This window comes from Panulirus ornatus, chromosome 37 (genome assembly GCF_036320965.1).
Source record: "Panulirus ornatus isolate Po-2019 chromosome 37, ASM3632096v1, whole genome shotgun sequence".
Taxonomy (NCBI): domain Eukaryota; kingdom Metazoa; phylum Arthropoda; class Malacostraca; order Decapoda; family Palinuridae; genus Panulirus; species Panulirus ornatus.
In genome coordinates, this window is record NC_092260.1 from 15,347,272 (window position 1) to 15,366,635 (window position 19,364).

The 19,364-nt window shown below is 41.3% G+C and overlaps 2 protein-coding genes across 4 annotated transcripts in view; one reads left to right on the forward strand and one right to left on the reverse strand.

Annotated features, from left to right (window-relative positions):
* Positions 1 to 11,197, reverse strand: part of LOC139760521 (coiled-coil domain-containing protein 137) — a 32,797-nt gene extending 21,600 nt beyond the window's left edge. The window contains exon 1 of the mRNA XM_071683826.1: positions 11,174 to 11,197. The gene's annotated coding sequence lies outside the window, so the exon portion shown is untranslated. The remainder of the gene's footprint in view (positions 1 to 11,173) is intronic.
* Positions 11,198 to 18,875: 7,678 nt separating this feature from the next.
* Dhod (dihydroorotate dehydrogenase 2) overlaps positions 18,876 to 19,364 on the forward strand; it is a 47,598-nt gene continuing 47,109 nt past the window's right edge. For 2 of the 3 annotated variants that reach the window (XM_071683821.1, XM_071683823.1), the window contains exon 1: positions 18,876 to 19,026. In XM_071683821.1, the coding sequence (XP_071539922.1) occupies positions 18,982 to 19,026 (45 nt within the window). In that variant the 5' untranslated portion in view covers positions 18,876 to 18,981. Of the gene's footprint in view, positions 19,027 to 19,332; positions 19,358 to 19,364 lie in introns of those variants that run through there. The other variant, XM_071683824.1, reaches the window with a different exon arrangement.

The window sequence follows — 19,364 nt, forward strand, 5'->3', positions numbered from 1 at the left end:
GACTCTAGGATAGAATGTTCTAGGTGTATTAAATGATCCAATGTGCCTCTGATACGACAGAAAACACACTGTTGATCATTTAATAAAGCCTTCGATTCTAACAAAAAAGTAGCCTTCTGTTTACCATTCTCTCCATGACCTTACAAATGCAGCTCGTGAGCGCAATAGGTCGAAACGAAATTATATTCGTAAGGCGTCCGGAGCCTTTTGGGATGGGAATGACGTGCGCAAAAAGCCATGAGTTTGGAAACATTCGAGACGTCCAAATCTCATTGTACAATGCTAACAGCTTAGTCAGGTTAGCCTGACTAAGGTGTTGGATCATCCCGTAAGTGATCCCGCTGAGTACAGGATTTCAGGGCAAGAAACAGTTCTTTCATTGTGAATATTTGGTTGTAATCAAAGTTATCTTCTGTGGTAAAGTCTGGTAACTGCAGCTCGGCCTGTCGCTTGTGATGTAGGCAGCGCGGGTCGTAAATGGCCGAGCTGCTTGTTTCTGAGAATCTCCTGGCGAGTGTGTTGGCAAAGTCCACCGGGTTGTCGATTATTTAATCTTGGTCGAGGATTTGCGGAGGAAGTGGCGGCTTGTATTTCTTTTGATTTTATTGATTGTGGACCAGACCTGACTTACTGATGTGTCCTTGTTCACGGTAGAGACAAAACCGCGCCAGGAGTCTCGTTTGGCTTGTTTGATAGTTCTTCTTGCCTGAGCCCTCGCACGTTTGTATGCAATAAAGTTATTATCTGAAGGCTCGTTGTCGAAAATCCTGTATCTCCTATTGTGCTCACGCAGTGCATCTCGGCAATCTGGTGGTGTCCACCAAGGAACTCTATGCTTTGTGGAAATTGTAGAAACCTTAGGTATAGTGTTCTCAGCAGCCTGAGCTCAGTATGGTGGAGGTAACCTGGAGGACTTTTGCATCAATGTCACCACCGGATATATCCAGGACGGCTTGCCTTGTAAATGACACCCAGTCTGCTTTATTATATAGTTAAATTTAGGCGGAGACGGGTTGGTAATAATGTCGCATGAATAAGAAAGACAGATCGGGAAATGGTCACTTCCTAGGGAGTCGTCATAAATACCCCAGGTGATGTCGTTAAGTATATCTGGCGATGACAAGGATAAATCAATTGCCGAGATATTGCCAGTTCGGTCATCCACACGAGTTCCACTACCATCGTTTAGAAGAGCGAGGTTGGCGTTTATCATAAAATCAACCATTTGTTCTCCCCTGGTGTCTGCCCGGATGCTTCCCCACTGATAATGATGAGCATTGAAGTCTCCTAAAACTACTTTACGGTGAGGCAATTGATTAACATGCAAATTTAACTCATCATTATCAAGTGCACTGGAACCGGAACAATTTATTGAACAGATGGCCAGGTATGTGTTATTGAATTTCACTCTACATGCAACAGCGTCTAAAGTATAATTTAAAGTCACTCCTGTCTGAGGTAAACTTTAGTGTACATAGATAGCTACATCACGATTCTCGTCTCTTTTGTACGAGTGATAGCTATCTAAAACGGAACAGCCCTTGACTGTGCCGTTTAGAAGGGTCTCCTGTAAACATATCACGGCTGGCCTATACAGTGCAAGCAACAGTTGTAGTTGTGCTTGCTTATGCCTAAGGCCTCTACAATTCCACTGGATGATGTTGAACGTTATTTAACCGACCAGTTTTCTTAGCCCGTTAATGTCGGGACTTGGGCGAGTCCCCAGGAGAACATGATCGGTCCCTGGAAGTGGATGTTCTGGCTTCCATCAATTCTATGTCCTCCAACGAAGTGGACCTGTGAATCACAGACCTCTTTAAAAAAAAAAAAAAAAAGGTGGAGGTACTGGTACGATGACGTGCGACGTAATTTTTTCGAGTTAGTCAAGTTTAAGGATACGTGAGTTTTGTTCTTTCTTTTCTTTATGGTGGGAAGAGGATGTGGCGTTGGCATAGGAATGTTTGTGGGTTTTGGTTAGAGAATTAGGTATAGGGTTAGATGGAGCTGGGTTCTTGGCAGTGGCGGTCGGCGTGTCACAAGGAGTCTGAGTCGAGATGGTTCGCATAACCGGCTTACATTTCAGAGCCGACGCGTAAAATCCATTAAGTTTAGGAGTCTCATGAGACTCCTTAACCCTCCTCCTAGCCTCGCCATATGAGATGTTGTTTTGCGTCTTAACTGTGAACACTTCTTTCTCAAACTGGAACCGGGGACAGGCCCGGTCCGAGCTTGGGTGGTCGCCATTACAGTTAACACACAACATCTCGTTAGTCATACAATCCTCCGCTGTATGACCCTCCGCAGCACACTTCCCGCATCTTGCAGAAAGAGTGCAAGACTTTAAAGGGTGACCAAATTTCTGGCATTTAAAACAACGTAGGGGATTCGGAATATATGGACGAACTTGACATCGCATGTAACCAATCGAGATATTATCCGGTAGCCGAGATTTTCCGAATGTTAGGTTTATCAGGGGAGTTCTACTTCGTTCGCCATTGATAAATTTAGTAATGAACCTGACAGCGATAACGTCCTCGTTTGCCGGTTCCTTCACAATGTCGGCCTTTGACACATCCATATCATCAGTGCGGTAGATGACTCCCCAACACGAATTCATGGAAACGGGTATAGAGACCATAACATCATGAGTATGGAACTTGGTCAACTTTAGCAGTTCCGCCACCTGATTCGTCGATTTTACTTTAACCACATGTCACCACTAGCCAGTTTCCTTACCGTTTCAACAGGCCCAGACCATCCATCAATGATCTTCCTGATTAGGAAGGGATTGAGGGAGGCGAGGGTCATTGCTCCAGTCGCATGGACCAAAACGAAGTCAGCATTTTCATTTTTGATGAAAGGTCCGTCACCACTACCCCCTAGGGGGGCAGTGGGTGGCTTACCTGGGTCAGTCCTATAGGGGCCTAACCCCAAAGTCTGGGGTGGCAAACCACCCCAGACAGTGAAAAAAAAACTACCTACCCCCCCAAAAAAAAAAAGATCAGGCAATTGTTTTATGCAGAAAGGTTTCAGGGCGGAGCCGGTCGCACAAAGGCCGGGCGGAGTTCTGCTGCGGACACCCGTCAATGAAATAACAATTTTGCATCAAACAACCATATAAGAAGATATTGATGAACAATAACTTTAAAACAAAAACCTTCAAAACAAAGCAAGTATAGCGACAACGCGGGAAGGAATAGCTACAACCTAGCTCTGAAAGACGACTACAGCTTCGTACACGTCGACAGCTGTTGCACGACTGCCCAGTGTAAACTGTGCTGTGGGCCAGTGGCCTAGCGATGAACCCTCGTCCTTCATGTCAGGTCGGTCCGTGCTCGCGTTTCACATAACAGCACCGAGTCAAGCACGTTCTTAAGACTCTTCCTAACTGGGAACCTGACTGGTGCCTTACAGATGCTCGACCCATACAGCTGCTCGACCTAACCAGGATGCCCTGTTGGAAATGAAGTCATCAGCGTCTCTTGTAGACACATTATTGGCTCACTACCCTCACAGGAGGCGAGCCATGCACACTTTATAGACACCTTTTGTAACAAATCGAGATGCTAGCTTACCGAGATTTCCTAGTGGATGTTGAATGCTCTATGGCCCAGCCTGGGTAATTGCTACTAAGGAGACAGAGATCTCACTGAGTGAGTCTGGACTGTTTCGTCAGTGTACTGCGTGACCCAGAATCACCTTGGTTGCCAAGGCGATCATTCTAGTTTCCCTAGTTAATTACTTCATTAGGTCACTTTTCCACACTCGATACATTTTCGTGATTTCATTATTTGAAACTGTATGTTCTTATTTGAGCACTGTAAATCAATCCTATACGGGAATTGCTATGGAGAAATGCATGTCCTTTATGAGTTTTAACAAAATAATCTATAACTTACAGCTATACTTATTATATATGCCACGGATTATCTTACATGCTAATCCCTTATATTATTCTTACAATATAATAATTTGGTCCCTACTAGCTATACAATATTACAAGAGTACCCGTAACTTGACATCCTGCGAAACGGATGTGATGGGTCAGTGGGCGGCTGTCAGCCCCTCGCTGTTGACTTCAGGCATCGATCAATACTGTGGGGTTACCAACATATGGTCTCCCTCCGCCATACAGTGGTTCTAGTAATAATGCATATTCTTACTTGCAAGTTATAATATTCCCAATATATCAAATAACAACTATACGTCAATAATACTAAACTACCATACAAGTTAGACATATGGTAACACTAGCACCTGGTTCCTTGGTCCGTCTGTTTGTTTTGTTGATCCTACGCTGCATTACCTCTCTGCCCGAGGTCGCGCGATAACTTTATGTACACTATCAGATCTCTCATTGTCCAACACGTGTAAGGGCGCAAATGGGGAGGTGATAACAAGTAGGGGTGATGTGAGAAGGAGATGGAGTGAGTATTTTGAAGGTTTGTTGAATGTGTTTGATGATAGAGTGGCAGATATAGGGTGTTTTGGTCGAGGTGGTGTGCAAAGTGAGAGGGTTAGGGAAAATGATTTGGTAAACAGAGAAGAGGTAGTGAAAGCTTTGCAGAAGATGTAAGCCGGCAAGGCAGCAGGTTTGGATGGTATTGCAGTGGAATTTATTAAAAAAGGGGGTGACTGTATTGTTGACTGGTTGGTAAGGTTATTTAATGTATGTATGACTCATGGTGAGGTGCCTGAGGATTGGCGGAATGCGTGCATAGTGCCATTGTACAAAGGCAAAGGGGATAAGAGTGAGTGCTCAAATTACAGAGGTATAAGTTTGTTGAGTATTCCTGGTAAATTATATGGGAGGGTATTGATTGAGAGGGTGAAGGCATGTACAGAGCATCAGATTGGGGAAGAGCAGTGTGGTTTCAGAAGTGGTAGAGGATGTGTGGATCAGGTGTTTGCTTTGAAGAATGTATGTGAGAAATACTTAGAAAAGCAAATGGATTTGTATGTAGCATTTATGGATCTGGAGAAGGCATATGATAGAGTTGATAGAGATGCTCTGTGGAAGGTATTAAGAATATATGGTGTGGGAGGAAAGTTGTTAGAAGCAGTGAAAAGTTTTTATCGAGGATGTAAGGCATGTGTACGTGTAGGAAGAGAGGTAAGTGATTGGTTCTCAGTGAATGTAGGTTTGCGGCAGGGGTGTGTGATATCTCCATGGTTGTTTAATTTGTTTATGGATGGGGTTGTTAGGGAGGTAAATGCAAGAGTTTTGGAAAGAGGGGCAAGTATGAAGTCTGTTGGGGATGAGAGAGCTTGGGAAGTGAGTCAGTTGTTGTTCGCTGATGATACAGCGCTGGTGGCTGATTCATGTGAGAAACTGCAGAAGCTGGTGACTGAGTTTGGAAAAGTGTGTGGAAGAAGAAAGTTAAGAGTAAATGTGAATAAGAGCAAGGTTATTAGGTACAGTAGGGTTGAGGGTCAAGTCAATTGGGAGGTGAGTTTGAATGGAGAAAAACTGGAGGAAGTGAAGTGTTTTAGATATCTGGGAGTGGATCTGGCAGCGGATGGAACCATGGAAGCGGAAGTGGATCATAGGGTGGGGGGGGGGGGGCGAAAATCCTGGGGGCCTTGAAAAATGTGTGGAAGTCGAGAACATTATCTCGGAAAGCAAAAATGGGTATGTTTGAAGGAATAGTGGTTCCAACAATGTTGTATGGTTGCGAGGCGTGGGCTATGGATAGAGTTGTGCGCAGGAGGATGGATGTGCTGGAAATGAGATGTTTGAGGACAATGTGTGGTGTGAGGTGGTTTGATCGAGTAACTTAAGGGTAAGAGAGATGTGTGGAAATAAAAAGAGCGTGGTTGAGAGAGCAGAAGAGGGTGTTTTGAAGTGGTTTGGGCACATGGAGAGGATGAGTGGGGAAAGATTGACGAAGAGGATATATGTGTCGGAGGTGGAGGGAACAAGGAGAAGAGGGAGACCAAATTGGAGGTGGAAAGATGGAGTGAAGAAGATTTTGTGTGATCGGGGCCTGAACATGCAGGAGAGTGAAAGGAGGGCAAGGAATAGAGTGAATTGGAGCGATGTGGTATACCGGGGTTGACGTGCTGTCGGTGGATTGAAGCAGGGCATGTGAAGCGTCTGGGGTAAACCATGGAAAGCTGTGTAGGTATGTATATTTGCGTGTGTGGACGTATGTATATACATGTGTATGGGGGGGGGGGGTTGGGCCATTTCTTTCGTCTGTTTCCTTGCGCTACCTCGCAAACGCGGGAGACAGCGACAAAGTATAATAAAAAAAAAATAATATATATATATATATTTTTTTTATTTATATTTTTTTTATTTTGCTGTCGCTGTCTCCCGCGTTAGCGAGGTAGCGCAAGGAAACAGACGAAATATATATATCCTAGGCTGAGGCAGGTATCCATTTTATTGGCGTAACCCTAGGGGAGGATGATCAGCTGGGTTGACTGTGGACCGACTGCCATAACCAAGCTTCGAACCTTTGCGCTTGACCCTGGGAGGTCCGTGAATGCGTCACGGTGAGGAACGCTAACCGATACACCATGGGAGTCCAGTGTCAAAAAGTATTGGTTAAAATATTCGTTCATCATTCTACAGTCATTCTCTTCTCCAAACCTGATCATCGTCCTTCTCTGTCTCAAATGAGTGACAAGTGACGAATTTCATCTTTTAAGGGTTGCACATTTTGCTAGCATATCTGCGGGCCTCATCTGGTCGAATTCCATCACATGATGGAATCCAATGAAACTGAACGTTAGTTTTCTTTGAAATATTCTTACATGATGACACATTCCCTCCATAAACATATGTAATTCTTATGTTACTCAACTATCAACAAAAATGCTTACATCCTTTCCTTGAATTGAACGAGATCAGCATAAATTCCCAGTACCTTTGCCAATGTAGAGGAAATGCTTTTAAGATATTTTTTCTTCGCGTGTATTAAACTTCTATATCAATATTCCAGTCTGCCCTTCCATCTGTATCTATCAATCCATACAGAAAATATGTGTTTTTTGGAAGATCATCAATCATGTGAGTGCACCATGCTTTCAGATATCCTGCAATTAATTAATCAATTAATGGCCAAACAAGAACATCCAATTTCTCTTCCTCCCAGAGGTACAAGTGTTCCTATCATCCTGTGCAGGATAACAATAAACAACCACTGCTCAGATTTTCTTCACACTTGATCGCCCTTTCCCGCGTTAGCAACGTAGCACCAGGAACAGACGAAGGCAGGCCGCATCCGCTCGCATCCATTTTCTAGCTGCTATGTGTAGTGCACCGAAACCACAGCTCACCATCCACATCCAGGCCCCGCAGACCTTTCCATGGTTTACCCCGACGCTTCACATGCCCTGATTCAGTCCACTGACTTATTATACCATATCGTTCCAATTGATTCTATCCCGTGCACGCCTTTCAAACTCTTGCATATTCAGATTTCGATCGCTCAAAATATTTTTCACTCAGTCCTTGCATCTCCAATTTGGTCTCCCCGTTCTCCTTGTTCCCTCCACTTACATCCTCTTTGTCAACCTTTCCTCAGCACACCCTCTTCAGATCTCTCAATCACGCTCTTTTTAATACCACACATCTCTCTTACTCTTTTATTAGTTGTTCAATCAAACCATCTCACACGACATATTGCTCTCAAACATTTAATTTCCAACACAACAACCCTTCGCACAGTCTTTTCTATAGCCCACGCCTCGCATCCATATAATAGCTCTGGGACTACTATATGCTTAAACATTCCCATTTTTGTCCTTCCAGATAACGATCTTTCCACAAATTCAATAGAGCTCCCAGAATCTTCGCCCTCTCACCCACCCAATGACTCACTTTCGCTTCCATGATTCAATTAGCCGTCATGTTCACTCCCAGATATCTAAAACTTCACTTCCTTCAACTTTTCTCTACTGCAGACTCAGACCCTTGCTAACCTGTCCCTCAACCCTGTTATATCAAATAAACTTGCATTTATTCACATTTACTCTCATCTTCCTCCTTTCTCACATTCTTCCAAATCTAGTCACAAACTTTTGCAGATTCATACTCGAATCTGCTATCAGTGCTGTCTCGTCACCAAACTACAACTGGGTCGCTTCCCAGCCATCTAAATTCACTACAAACTGAGCATCCTCCCCCCCTCTCTCTCTCTCTCTCTCTCTCTCTCTCTCTCTCTCTCTCTCTCTCTCCAGAACTCTCGTATTTTCCTCTTTCACCATCCCAGCCATAAACAAAGTAAAAAATATCATGGTTACATCACACACCCCTGCCACAGACTAACCTTTACTTGAAATCATTGTCTCCTTTCGTCTTACTAGTCCTCATGCTTTACACTCTTGATAAAAACTTTTCACTGCTTCGAAAAGCTTTCCGCCCGCACCATTATATTCTTAAGACCATGGACAAGGTATCTGTATCGACCCTATCATGTGCTTTCTTCAGATCTATAAATTCCACATACAAATCCATCCGTTTGTCTCCGTATTTCTCAATCCTTCAAAGCAAACACCTGATTCACACATCCTCTACTACTTCTAAAACCAAACTGCTCCTCAAAGCAAACACCTGATACACACATCCTCTACCACTTCTAAAACCACACTGCTCCTCCTCAATCTGATGATCTGCACATGCCTTCACCTAATCAATCACTACCATCCCATACAACTTAACAGGTACACTCAGCAAACTTATACCTCCCAAACTTCATCGTGTTCAACACACACACACACCATCCTGCTACTTCCTCTCATCCCTAGCTAAACTTCTCTCACCCTCACCCGTATTAGATCATTAGATTATTTATTGACCACAGAATCACATGTCACAAATTTCTAAAAAATACCAAAACCAAAAGTAAACCATCATCACCATAACATAAAACGTTAATTATGGTCCAAATGAAAAATACTTATTATATAATGACTTAAACATAAGACACCCAATACAATACATAAGAGAAACATAGTAGCTGGCATATTCTAACACAATTAGGCATATAGGTTCAAAATTTCATGAATAGCATGACATACAGTTTTCTGATCCATCCTATCTACAAAGAAGTCTTGCATGGTAGTAATACCGAACTGCTGTCTTAGCTGCGTAGACACTGCGCACTGTTCTATAACATGTTTCTCGGTTTGAATATTTCCACACATACAAAGCCGCTCCTCCAATGGTAACCTGCCCCTCCCTCGCCTGTTCCAACGCCCTTCCTCCACAGCGAGGGAGTGAGCGCTTAAACGCAACCTAGACCATGACATTCGCTCTGTCTCTCTTACATCTATCTTCAATTTATATATGTCATGTGTTACAAGACTTGGATTTAGGGAACAATAAAGTTGAGTTCTGTTTGATGATGAGTTTAACGATTTTTGTTTCAAATCTATCAGGGCAATGTGTACATCATCTACCTCGTTTTCCAGTCATGAATATAGCGAGACGTGTTGTGATTATAAGTAAGTATTGTACTGATCGAATGAGCTAAAGGTTCACCTTCCATTGAGCGTCTCTCCCTCCACTTGATCGAGAAAAATTTACGTTGTTTGCTTAAAATAAGTGCACGTAGAGTAGGGTATCCTAACTCCAATAAACACAGATCATTCCATGTTGTCCTTCTCACCCCCAACAACTGCTTAATGCACCACATGTATAATCTATTGACAGGTTTTATGTCACCATTGAGCCACGATTCACAGCCGTACAACAAGGAAGATATTAACGCCGCTTCAAAAACTTTTCGCTTGACGTAAAATGGAATATCATTATTCTTGTTTACAAAAGCAATAAATTTAAGGACATGGCATATTTTACTTTCTGCGTGTACCTTCACTGCTGTGGAGGGAGAGCCATCGGCAGTGAAGGGACTGCCCAGGTAAACGTACCACCGCTCACAAGCCTCAACCACTATGTCGTCAACCACCATCTGTTGTTTGCCATCCTGAGTGCCATTTATAACGAACTTAGTTTTGCTGTTATTGATCTTCATTCCATGTGTTGTACAAAACCTACTGAGCATCTTGAGTTTACAAATCATTGAATGCTTAGATGTAGATAACAGTACAGTATCATCCATTAAGACAAGTATATGCAACCAGCCCAAAAACCCGTCGTAGCCACAGCCTTGCTTAATCATATGAGTGAGATCGTTGACACAGAGGACAAACAGCAGACAGGAGGTTGGAGAACCCTGCCGTACACCAATGGAGACAGTAACAAGGGCAGTACCGATTACACAGTTAGTCACTCTGTACATTGCTATAATTGACAACAGCATAGTCATGCCACATCCAAATCGTTTTAATGCCAGAAAAAGAACATCACGTCGAACTCTGTCATATGCCTCTTCAAAATCTACAAAAGTTACAAACAATTTAATAATTTTCTTGCTAGATCAGTAAACAGGCGTAACGCTACAATGTTTTCTAGGCAGCCTCTGCCAGCCTGGGCCCCTGCCTGCTCCCGATATGGACAGAACCACAGTCTTTTACACAGGATCATGTATAGCTTTGCAATACAGTCTATCACACTGATTCCTCTATAATTGGATACTTGGCTGCGTAAACCACGTTTGAATATCATGAACAGTTTTGCTGTCGTCCAATTTGAAGGATATGTATCAGATCCAAAAATCAAATTAAACAGTGACTAGACATGGTATCCAGGGAAGTGATAATCTCTTAAAAATTCCTGGGGATAAACCATCTGGCCCACAGGCTTTATCACTCTTAGTCTCCTCATCTGGTCAGTTACTTCTTGTGGAGTTATCGGATCGTCCAACACAGGCATGTAAACGTCCATATGCAAAGATTCAAGTTCAATGTTGTCAGCATTTGGGGGATTCATAGTGTGTTCAATATATTCTTTGAATTCAAAATCTGTGGGCGTGTCATCATTAAGTGACGTGGCGGGATTTAACCCTCCACGCCAATCAATTGCTCTCCATATCTGAGCATCATCATTGGAATCAAGCAAACGTTCCCACCTACCTAATAAAATGTCGTGGGCGGGAGCGCGGGATCGCACTCTGCTAGTGTTCACACACTCATACAGCACAGCACTTACATTCTGAGCACAACTGCTGATATCACCAACAATCAAAGGTAAATCACGCTGGGTTAACACATCCGAGAACTTATCCAAATCAATAGAGTCAAGTTTAATAGGTTTACTCACCCAGTCCCGTCCCTTCCTTCGTCCTAATTCCATGGCCTCCAACTTTACGTCACACATCAACCATCCATCCAGCCGTCCCCTCCTCGGGGCTTCCTCAAGGGACCACTCCCCCACCTCTCCAACCCGAGTCGGCCCCAATCACGAGCAATCGTTTTGCTGCAAAAGATCGGACATGACTGTTCCATGACTATAGGATACGCTGGTCAGAATTCTGGGTAAACAGTGCGGGGAACTCGAGAGCTAAGAGAACGGTGAATGATAGTCATATTAGGCTGAAAATTTTGGGAGCTGCGACGTTTACCATAAGAATTTAAAGCCAGAAGTTATCATAGAAATATATAACGAAATGACTGGCACCCTGAAAGATAGATCGGATAACACCGTTATCGTTGGCGCTCCATCGAGACATAATGTAGAACTACGCCGCACGTAGAGCGCTGGGTCTAAATGTCAGACTGAAACGTCTGTGCATGGATGCCAGCATTGACTTCGTAGACCCGTGTCTTGACTTCATAGGAGGTAAGGAATTTATATAGCTGTGACGGCATTTACCTTAGCATTAAGGGAACAGAACTCTTAGCTGTGCAAATCAAAGATAAAATTACCTTCCAAATGCAGATTTTTTTTTTTTTTTTAGGCCCAGTAGAGGTCGGCGTGTTGACCACATTAAACAGGCGGTTTAGGTCAGGTCATATTACATGTTACAGCGACGACAGGGAGGTGGTTCATGGTCTAAGATATAGCCCGTCATCAAATCAAACCAACAGTCTCGTACAGAAATCACTCGAAATTAAATGAACTTTACATGAATATAAGATCCATCCTCAACAAAACTGCTGCATTGCATTTTTTTTGGTGTATAGCCAACACGCTGATTTAAATAGTTTAACATTAACATTACTAAACACGAAAAACAAGGATCTGATTAGCGAGTATAATCTACCAGACTACGAATTATTTGTAAAGGATAAGAGACGATCGAGGAGGCGGAACCGCACGAGTGTACAACTTGCAATACAGGATAAAGACTCGATCATTCTTGGGGATTCTAATCTTCAACAAATCAACTGGCAAACTATCTCAGGTGTAGAATGCGTATCTGCTAGACTTGGCAGCTCTGTCGAAGACAATCCTTTCTACCAAACCGTCACCTAGACGAGAAGGGAAGCAACTGTATTTGGTTTTGTTCTTGCATCCCAGGAGTTCTTAGTACCTAATGCCCGTGTTTGAGACCATTTAGGCGCTTGTGACCGTAACATGGTTAGGTTCGATATACATATCAAAACCGACTCCCCTAAAACCAGTAGTAAAAGAGCGGATTTTAACTGGTTGCGCGACGTATTAAAGTCTTTCTCTCCTGATGGTTTATGCGCAGCGGAATTATGAGCCAGTTTTAAGCGTCAGTTTTTCCACAAACAACACAACCCATTCCCATGCACAACAGAAAGAATGAAACCAACAAGCCTGAATGTTATTCCACAGATACTGCAAGAACTATATGGAGCAGAAATAAACTAAAAGCCTAAGAAATCAGACAATGACAAATACTGCAGCGCAATGTAACAATTAAGAGACGTTAAAAAAGACTAATACAAAAAAACAGCCAAGACAGAATATGAAGTGAACGTTGTAAAATATAGTAATAGATGATGGGGAACGCACTGTGGATAGTTAACGATGATGGGTAACGTATTGTGGATAGCGGTGATAGGGAATACATTGTGGACGATAAAGTGTAGTAACATCTATGAATAATTCTTTTAGTTATGTTTTTACACTAGAAGGCAGCGATACGAATTTTGAGAGTGATAAATAGCACTCGCATGATACCAGAATTTACCGTTACAGTCAGATAAATACTAACACAGATAGATAAGCTGAAGACAAATGAAATTCCAGGTCCTGATCGCTTCCATCCACGAGTAATTAAAAACGTCAAACATGAAACTGCCAAACCGTTAACCAATATTTGCAATAAATCTCCCCTGGTTGGAATAGTTCCGCAGGACTGAAGTCTTGCAGACGTCAATGCAAAATACAAAAAGGAAAAATGCGAATGACCAGGCAATTACCGTCCTGTTAGCCTCACATCCTTTATATGTAAACCTGGTGTCGATTATTAGAGATAAAATCGTAGCCAACCTGGAACTACAAAGTCTGATCAGCAACACACGGCACGGTTTTAGAAGGCGCAGATCGTACCTTACAAACCTCCTTGAATTCTATCATAAATCATTCAATACCCACAGGACAGAAGCAATAGATATCGTATTTCTGGACTTCCAAGAAGCATTCGACAATGTTCCCAACGTCAAACTGATGCAGAAACTCCGGGCCTTGGGATTACTGGTTGCATTGGAAACTGGATAGACCGAAGCCTGCAGGGTACGTGATAGGAGGCAGAGAGTCGTATGATGAATGCTGAATCATCACAGTCGTCACTCGTTACTCGTGAGGTCCCCCACGGGATCCATGTTCTTGGACCTTTATTTCTCATCATTTATATTAACAGTATCTACGAAGGGCTGAATAATTTATTGTCCTAATTTGCGGATGAAACACACATCGGCAATGATATGATAAAATTACATGAGGATCTAGATAAGATCGCTGAATGGTTAGAAAATGGGAAATGCCATTTAACGTTAACGCCACCTGTTATGAGAATGAAACTTCAACAAAAAATCGATTATGAACTGATGGGCCACGAGATAAAGAAAACCTATGGTGTGAGGGATATAAGGATCACTGTCACTAACAATTTCATATTCCCCAGGCATTGTAACGAAGCTGCCAAGAAAGCAAATATGATGTTAGGATTCATTAACGACAACTTTACATATAAAAGCAAGGGATGATATTGCCACTGTACCAGAGTCTTGTTAAACCACATCTCAAATATGCAGGGCAATTTTGCCTTCCCCCCCCCTTCCCCACTTAAAAGAATTGTTAAATTAGAAGCAATGCATCGAAAAGCAACTAAATTGATTCCTTCCATGCGTATCAAACCACACGAGGATAGGTTGCGGGACTTGAACTTGTTCTCCCTACAACAAGAGGTGTCTCCGAGGCACGTTAATAGAATGACAACTTAAAAGGATTCAACAACGTCGATACTGAAAATTTCTTTACGGGAGCGCCTGCTCTATTGACGAGAAAATGGACTAAAACTCAGAGGTCAGCGAATTAATCTCGATAGTACGAAATATTTCTTTACTATCGACATTAGTGATGCGTGAAATACGCAGCAAGAAAAAAAAATAGAGCAACGCACTTCATATCTTCAAAATTAGGCTTGGTCATCGCGGTTTCCAGTTTCGTCGGGCGTAAGCTGCTGATGGTCCTAACACCTTATAACGTAATATGTAATATACAGTTCTTTTTAAAACTTTTATTTTTGTGTATAATAACCTATGGCAGAAGAACTATATAAAGGCCAAATTTTATATTAAATATGGCATCTTCAAACAGTTTACCTGGTAATTATCGCGAGTACAGAAGACCATGGATTGATCCATAAGACTAGAAATTATCTATACTCACTTTGTTTTTGTAACTTATGGAAATTGTGTGTTTTAGGTACCATGGCATCAACACTAAAAAGGGAATATTCTATTAAGGGGTATTTGGATCTTTAGCATACCTGCAGATTTGAGGAATGTATTACTATCATTGTGAAAAAGAATCAGACCTTAACAACCACCCATATGCCCTAAATAGAAAATAATACCTCAAGCAATAATTCAACGTGGAAAGTCACCACATATAGTAAAGGTTTCTCTGATGCTAGAAAATGGTTGAGACTCAAGTCAAACTCGATGAAATAAACACTTAATCACGTGGAAATATCGCCTGAATATATTTTGATGAGTGTTGAGTCCAGTGCTGAGGGAAAGGACACCACATATAGTATCGGTTCCTCAATGATTGCACTGGCCAACAAAGATTTTGTCCCATGGTAAGAAAAAAATCTTAAGTATCTTTGCACGTTGAATCCAAATATATTCTTAGAATTTCTCTATCACCCATAGTTTTTTTTTTTTTTTCAAGCATACTCGCATATCACTACGTACAGTATTGCTGTACCAGTGCTCTATGGAGCACTTAAACAAAAAGTTTAAACACAGCTATTTTCATTTTTGTGAAGTGCAATAGCTTCCCTTTGAAACCACAACCCTAGATAAATGAGTCACCAGGGGCCTGCAGAAACACGACTGGAAATGTGACATTCAAAGTGCCCACTCTTAAGTAGCAAGTCTCTGCCAGTTGCAGGTTAGAACTCAACGTGTGCACAGTGTCATTTCCACTCTGTTGACAAATTGTGCTTTTGTGTATTTAAGTGTTGTGCTGATACTCCATCCATTAGAATGCCACGAAACTGTGTAAATAGTCCGAACTCCTGCTACATTTGCAGTGAACTGGCATCCATATCGCAAAAACGTAATTCCACTCATTAAAAAGTGCTATGAGCACTACTTTGGTTGTAAAGTGGGTGATCAGGATGAAAATCTCCCCCCCCCCCCCCACCAATATTTGTTGTCCCATGTGTCAGGCTTCTCACGGAATGGACAAAAGGTTCACGCCGTATACCTTTTGCCATTCCTATAGTATGGAGAGAACCCAAAGATCACGCTTCGGATCGTTACTTCTGCCTGACAAATATATTATAAATGGTATAACATAAAAATCCAAGCATACTGTTAGATGTCCTAAATTTACTATCTGCTATGAGGCCAGTACCTGTCATGAATTACCTGAGTCTGGTGATCAGAAAGCAGACCAAGTAGAGGACATCATAAGTAAGCTTAAAAGCGGTTCTACTCTACAACAGAAATAAGTTGCTCCGGCTCACGTAGCTAACATGAAGGAATCGTACGTATAACATGAAGCTTCTTTTTGAAAAAAAAAAAATATATATGTGTATGGGGACTTTAAGTGGAATGTACATGGCATTTTTACTCGGAATGCAATTTGGTTACACTAAGTTCTCGTTTCCTCTGTGAGTGGGACATCCGGGACAAGAAAACTCAATGTGTAAAGAAAGTGTGGCCAAAACAAACTACTGACTCCATTGTAGAAGAATGTCATCAATCCTTCTCTTGCTGCTGATCCTTAAAAAATTTACCGGCCTTATTTGCACATTAAGCTCGAGTTGATGAAGAAATTCGTCACAGGTAAGGATAAAACTAGCCATGGATTTGCATAATTGAGGAATAAATTCCTCAATACAAAGTAATGCAAAAATCAAGGAGGGTATTTATGTATGACCACAGATCAGGTAACTGCTTCGAGATGAAAAGTTCGATGAATAGCTAAATGAAGTTGAAAAAACTGCATGGCTGTCATTTAAGAGTTTGCAAAGATTTTGAGGGAATCACAGATTAGAATACCACCGTAATGTAAAAGATCTATTGACTTCTGGGGTGTAATACGAGTATAAAATTCTTTTTGGAATCGCTCTTAGACTTTTCCCGGAAAATCTTGGGACAATTAGTGATGAGCACGATGAAAAAATTTACTAGGACATTTTGGACATGGGAAAGCGATACCAAGGAAAGTGGAACCCTTCCTTCTAAGGCCAAATGTAACCGAAAATCGTACACGTCTACATTTTTTAATTTTTTTAAAGTGAAATACCGGCCTCATTTATGAATGAGCAGTATACATTAAATGTAAAATTAAACTGCTCTGCCATGTAAAAACCATCCATGATAGAAATAAAAGAAAATGAATTTAGCGTTAAAAGCAGCACTATAAGGTCCAATTATTTTAGCTCATAGGACAAAAAGTAAAAATTTTGTTGATCAGTTATAGGAACAGGTTGAAACCGAGGTCAAACTCTGAGATAAACACATATTCATGAGGCAATCAACACTAAAGCAAGGTACACACGATCAGTATTACTGTCAGTACTGTGAACACGCATTCATTATTGTCATTATGATCACCAGTAACCCCCTGTACAGACATCGCGAGGCTGTTCGTAACGAGTATTACTCGTGAAATGGAAAATAAGGACAAAGCTTGTTGGAATTATTCTGGCAACTTTGTATAAAGCAATAAATTGTTGCAATAAAGCTTTTCCGTCTAGTTTCCCCAAATTTGCTGCCATTGCGACTACGTTATGTTTTATGTGGTTGTGACAATACTGATGGGAAAGACAGTACAGCGAACAGATGATCAGTGATCACTCATTCCACAGACTCCGCCCACATACTGCCACCTGAGTTTCAAAATGTTTGAAAATCCATCAGAACGAATTTTCAGTATTGACAGTACACTAGTAATACGCATTCACCATCAATAATACTTACACTACAGAAAATACTGACAGTAATACTGATCGTGCGTACCCTGCTTAACAGTGTAAGTGACAGAGAAAGTATTGAAATTGATTCCATTTCCAACTAAGCATGTCAAATATCCAGTCACTATCATGTGCAGGACTGCCAACATTAGCGTTTCCTTGAGCAGGGTGAAGAGGAGGAAGACAAACCCGTGAGGGAAGAAAACAACTGAAGAGTGAGTTTATGCAACTGACGTAACTTAAGTGAAACGAAAAACCATAATGCAGGAAAATCGTGAACACGAGCAACACTCTAACCAATGCAACAAAGATAAAAACAAAGGTAGAAAAACTTTAGTTATTGAACATTATCAACATCAGCACGCAGAAAAGCGGTTATCAGTTTTTAAGAGAAGCTAACAGGGGGGAAAACATAAAATGTAGTCACTAGGAAAAAAAAGTGCTACTTTGAAAGTATAGATTAGTTTTGTGCGGAAATGCTCCCCTCCCCCATCGTTCTCTGGATCACGTTGCTAGGCGCCTACTAATTGTTCGAATGGATGCAGCTTTATGTTAGCAAAATGGTGCTGAGATTGAACAGATGGTTGTAGAAACTGATCAGACTGATGATCACAGAATAGATTCGTAAGTGTGGTTTAGAAGGCAGTGGGGACCTACATCAAATTTGCTTAACAGCACTAGTTCGTTTGAGATGATAACTTTTTTGCCCAATACAACACTCAAAAAGCCTAATACGGTGCTGTGTCTATATGTAGCAAGTAGCAATATCTTCATCTGTGCCCTACAACAACAGTAATGTGTACGCAGTTAAGTACATGTACGTCTTTCCTGTCAGACTCTTCTTAACCATCACTTTTATTTGCTAATATGTCGGTTGAACCATATTTCTTCCCAAACATATAGTAAATATACGCTAGCCTTATATTTTATCATTTCGTTCTCCATTTTATATATAATAGCAGTTTACTCAATAAATACAATACAATAAATGACAAATATCATCATACCTTGCGTTTCAGTGGAAAGTGCTGTTACACCCCGTAGTCTTTTGGAATTGAAACTGCCATTTCCGAAAACTATGCGAGGTCCTACAAGAGTAGAGCTTTCCACCGTATTGTCCAAATTGATAATTACACAAATAAGTAACTAAACGGTTATGAGTGTCGTCTTACATCGGTACTCCTCTTGGGGATGATCAACGGCAATTTCGTTTCAGTGATGGCGCCTTTTTATTGATGCTGTGATGCAGCCTCAGGGGAAATCTCTATAAAATATTTTGATTCAAACCACATCGTTAAATGTAAGTGATTTACTGTCATTTTTCAGTCAAGAACATAATACAAAAATAATTTGGAAATATCATACCCGAAAGCACAAATGAAGGCCACGAAGAGAGGAAATAATAGCACGTAGAGGGATCATGAGTGGAAGACCACCTCGGTTGCATAATGAAGAAAAGGTAAACAATTTATGCAACTAAGAAGTGACGTCCACTAAAGGGATGGCAAGTTTTACTAGCAGGTTGTTAGCCAACAAAGTATTTAAGGTAAGGAGTTGTTGATGCCAGTATTTTAACGCTTTCATTCCTTTTATAGAAGAATCTTGAACTGAAGAGCAACTGTAATGAGCTGCAACCTTTTCCAAAATCTATCGAATTTGGCAATTTTGAATCTTGAAATCATTAGTTTAGGATCTTTAGAAATCAGCTGTTTAGGTAATTTTGAGACATTTTTCTTCTATACTATGTCTCCCACAAGTGATTATTCCCTTAGAAATTTACGATACATATATTGGGGTATCATTGTAATTATTTTTTAAGTCCATTGATTACTTTGTTAGCGTCCAACTTGTGGAAGACGACCACGACAACCTCAGAGGTATAAG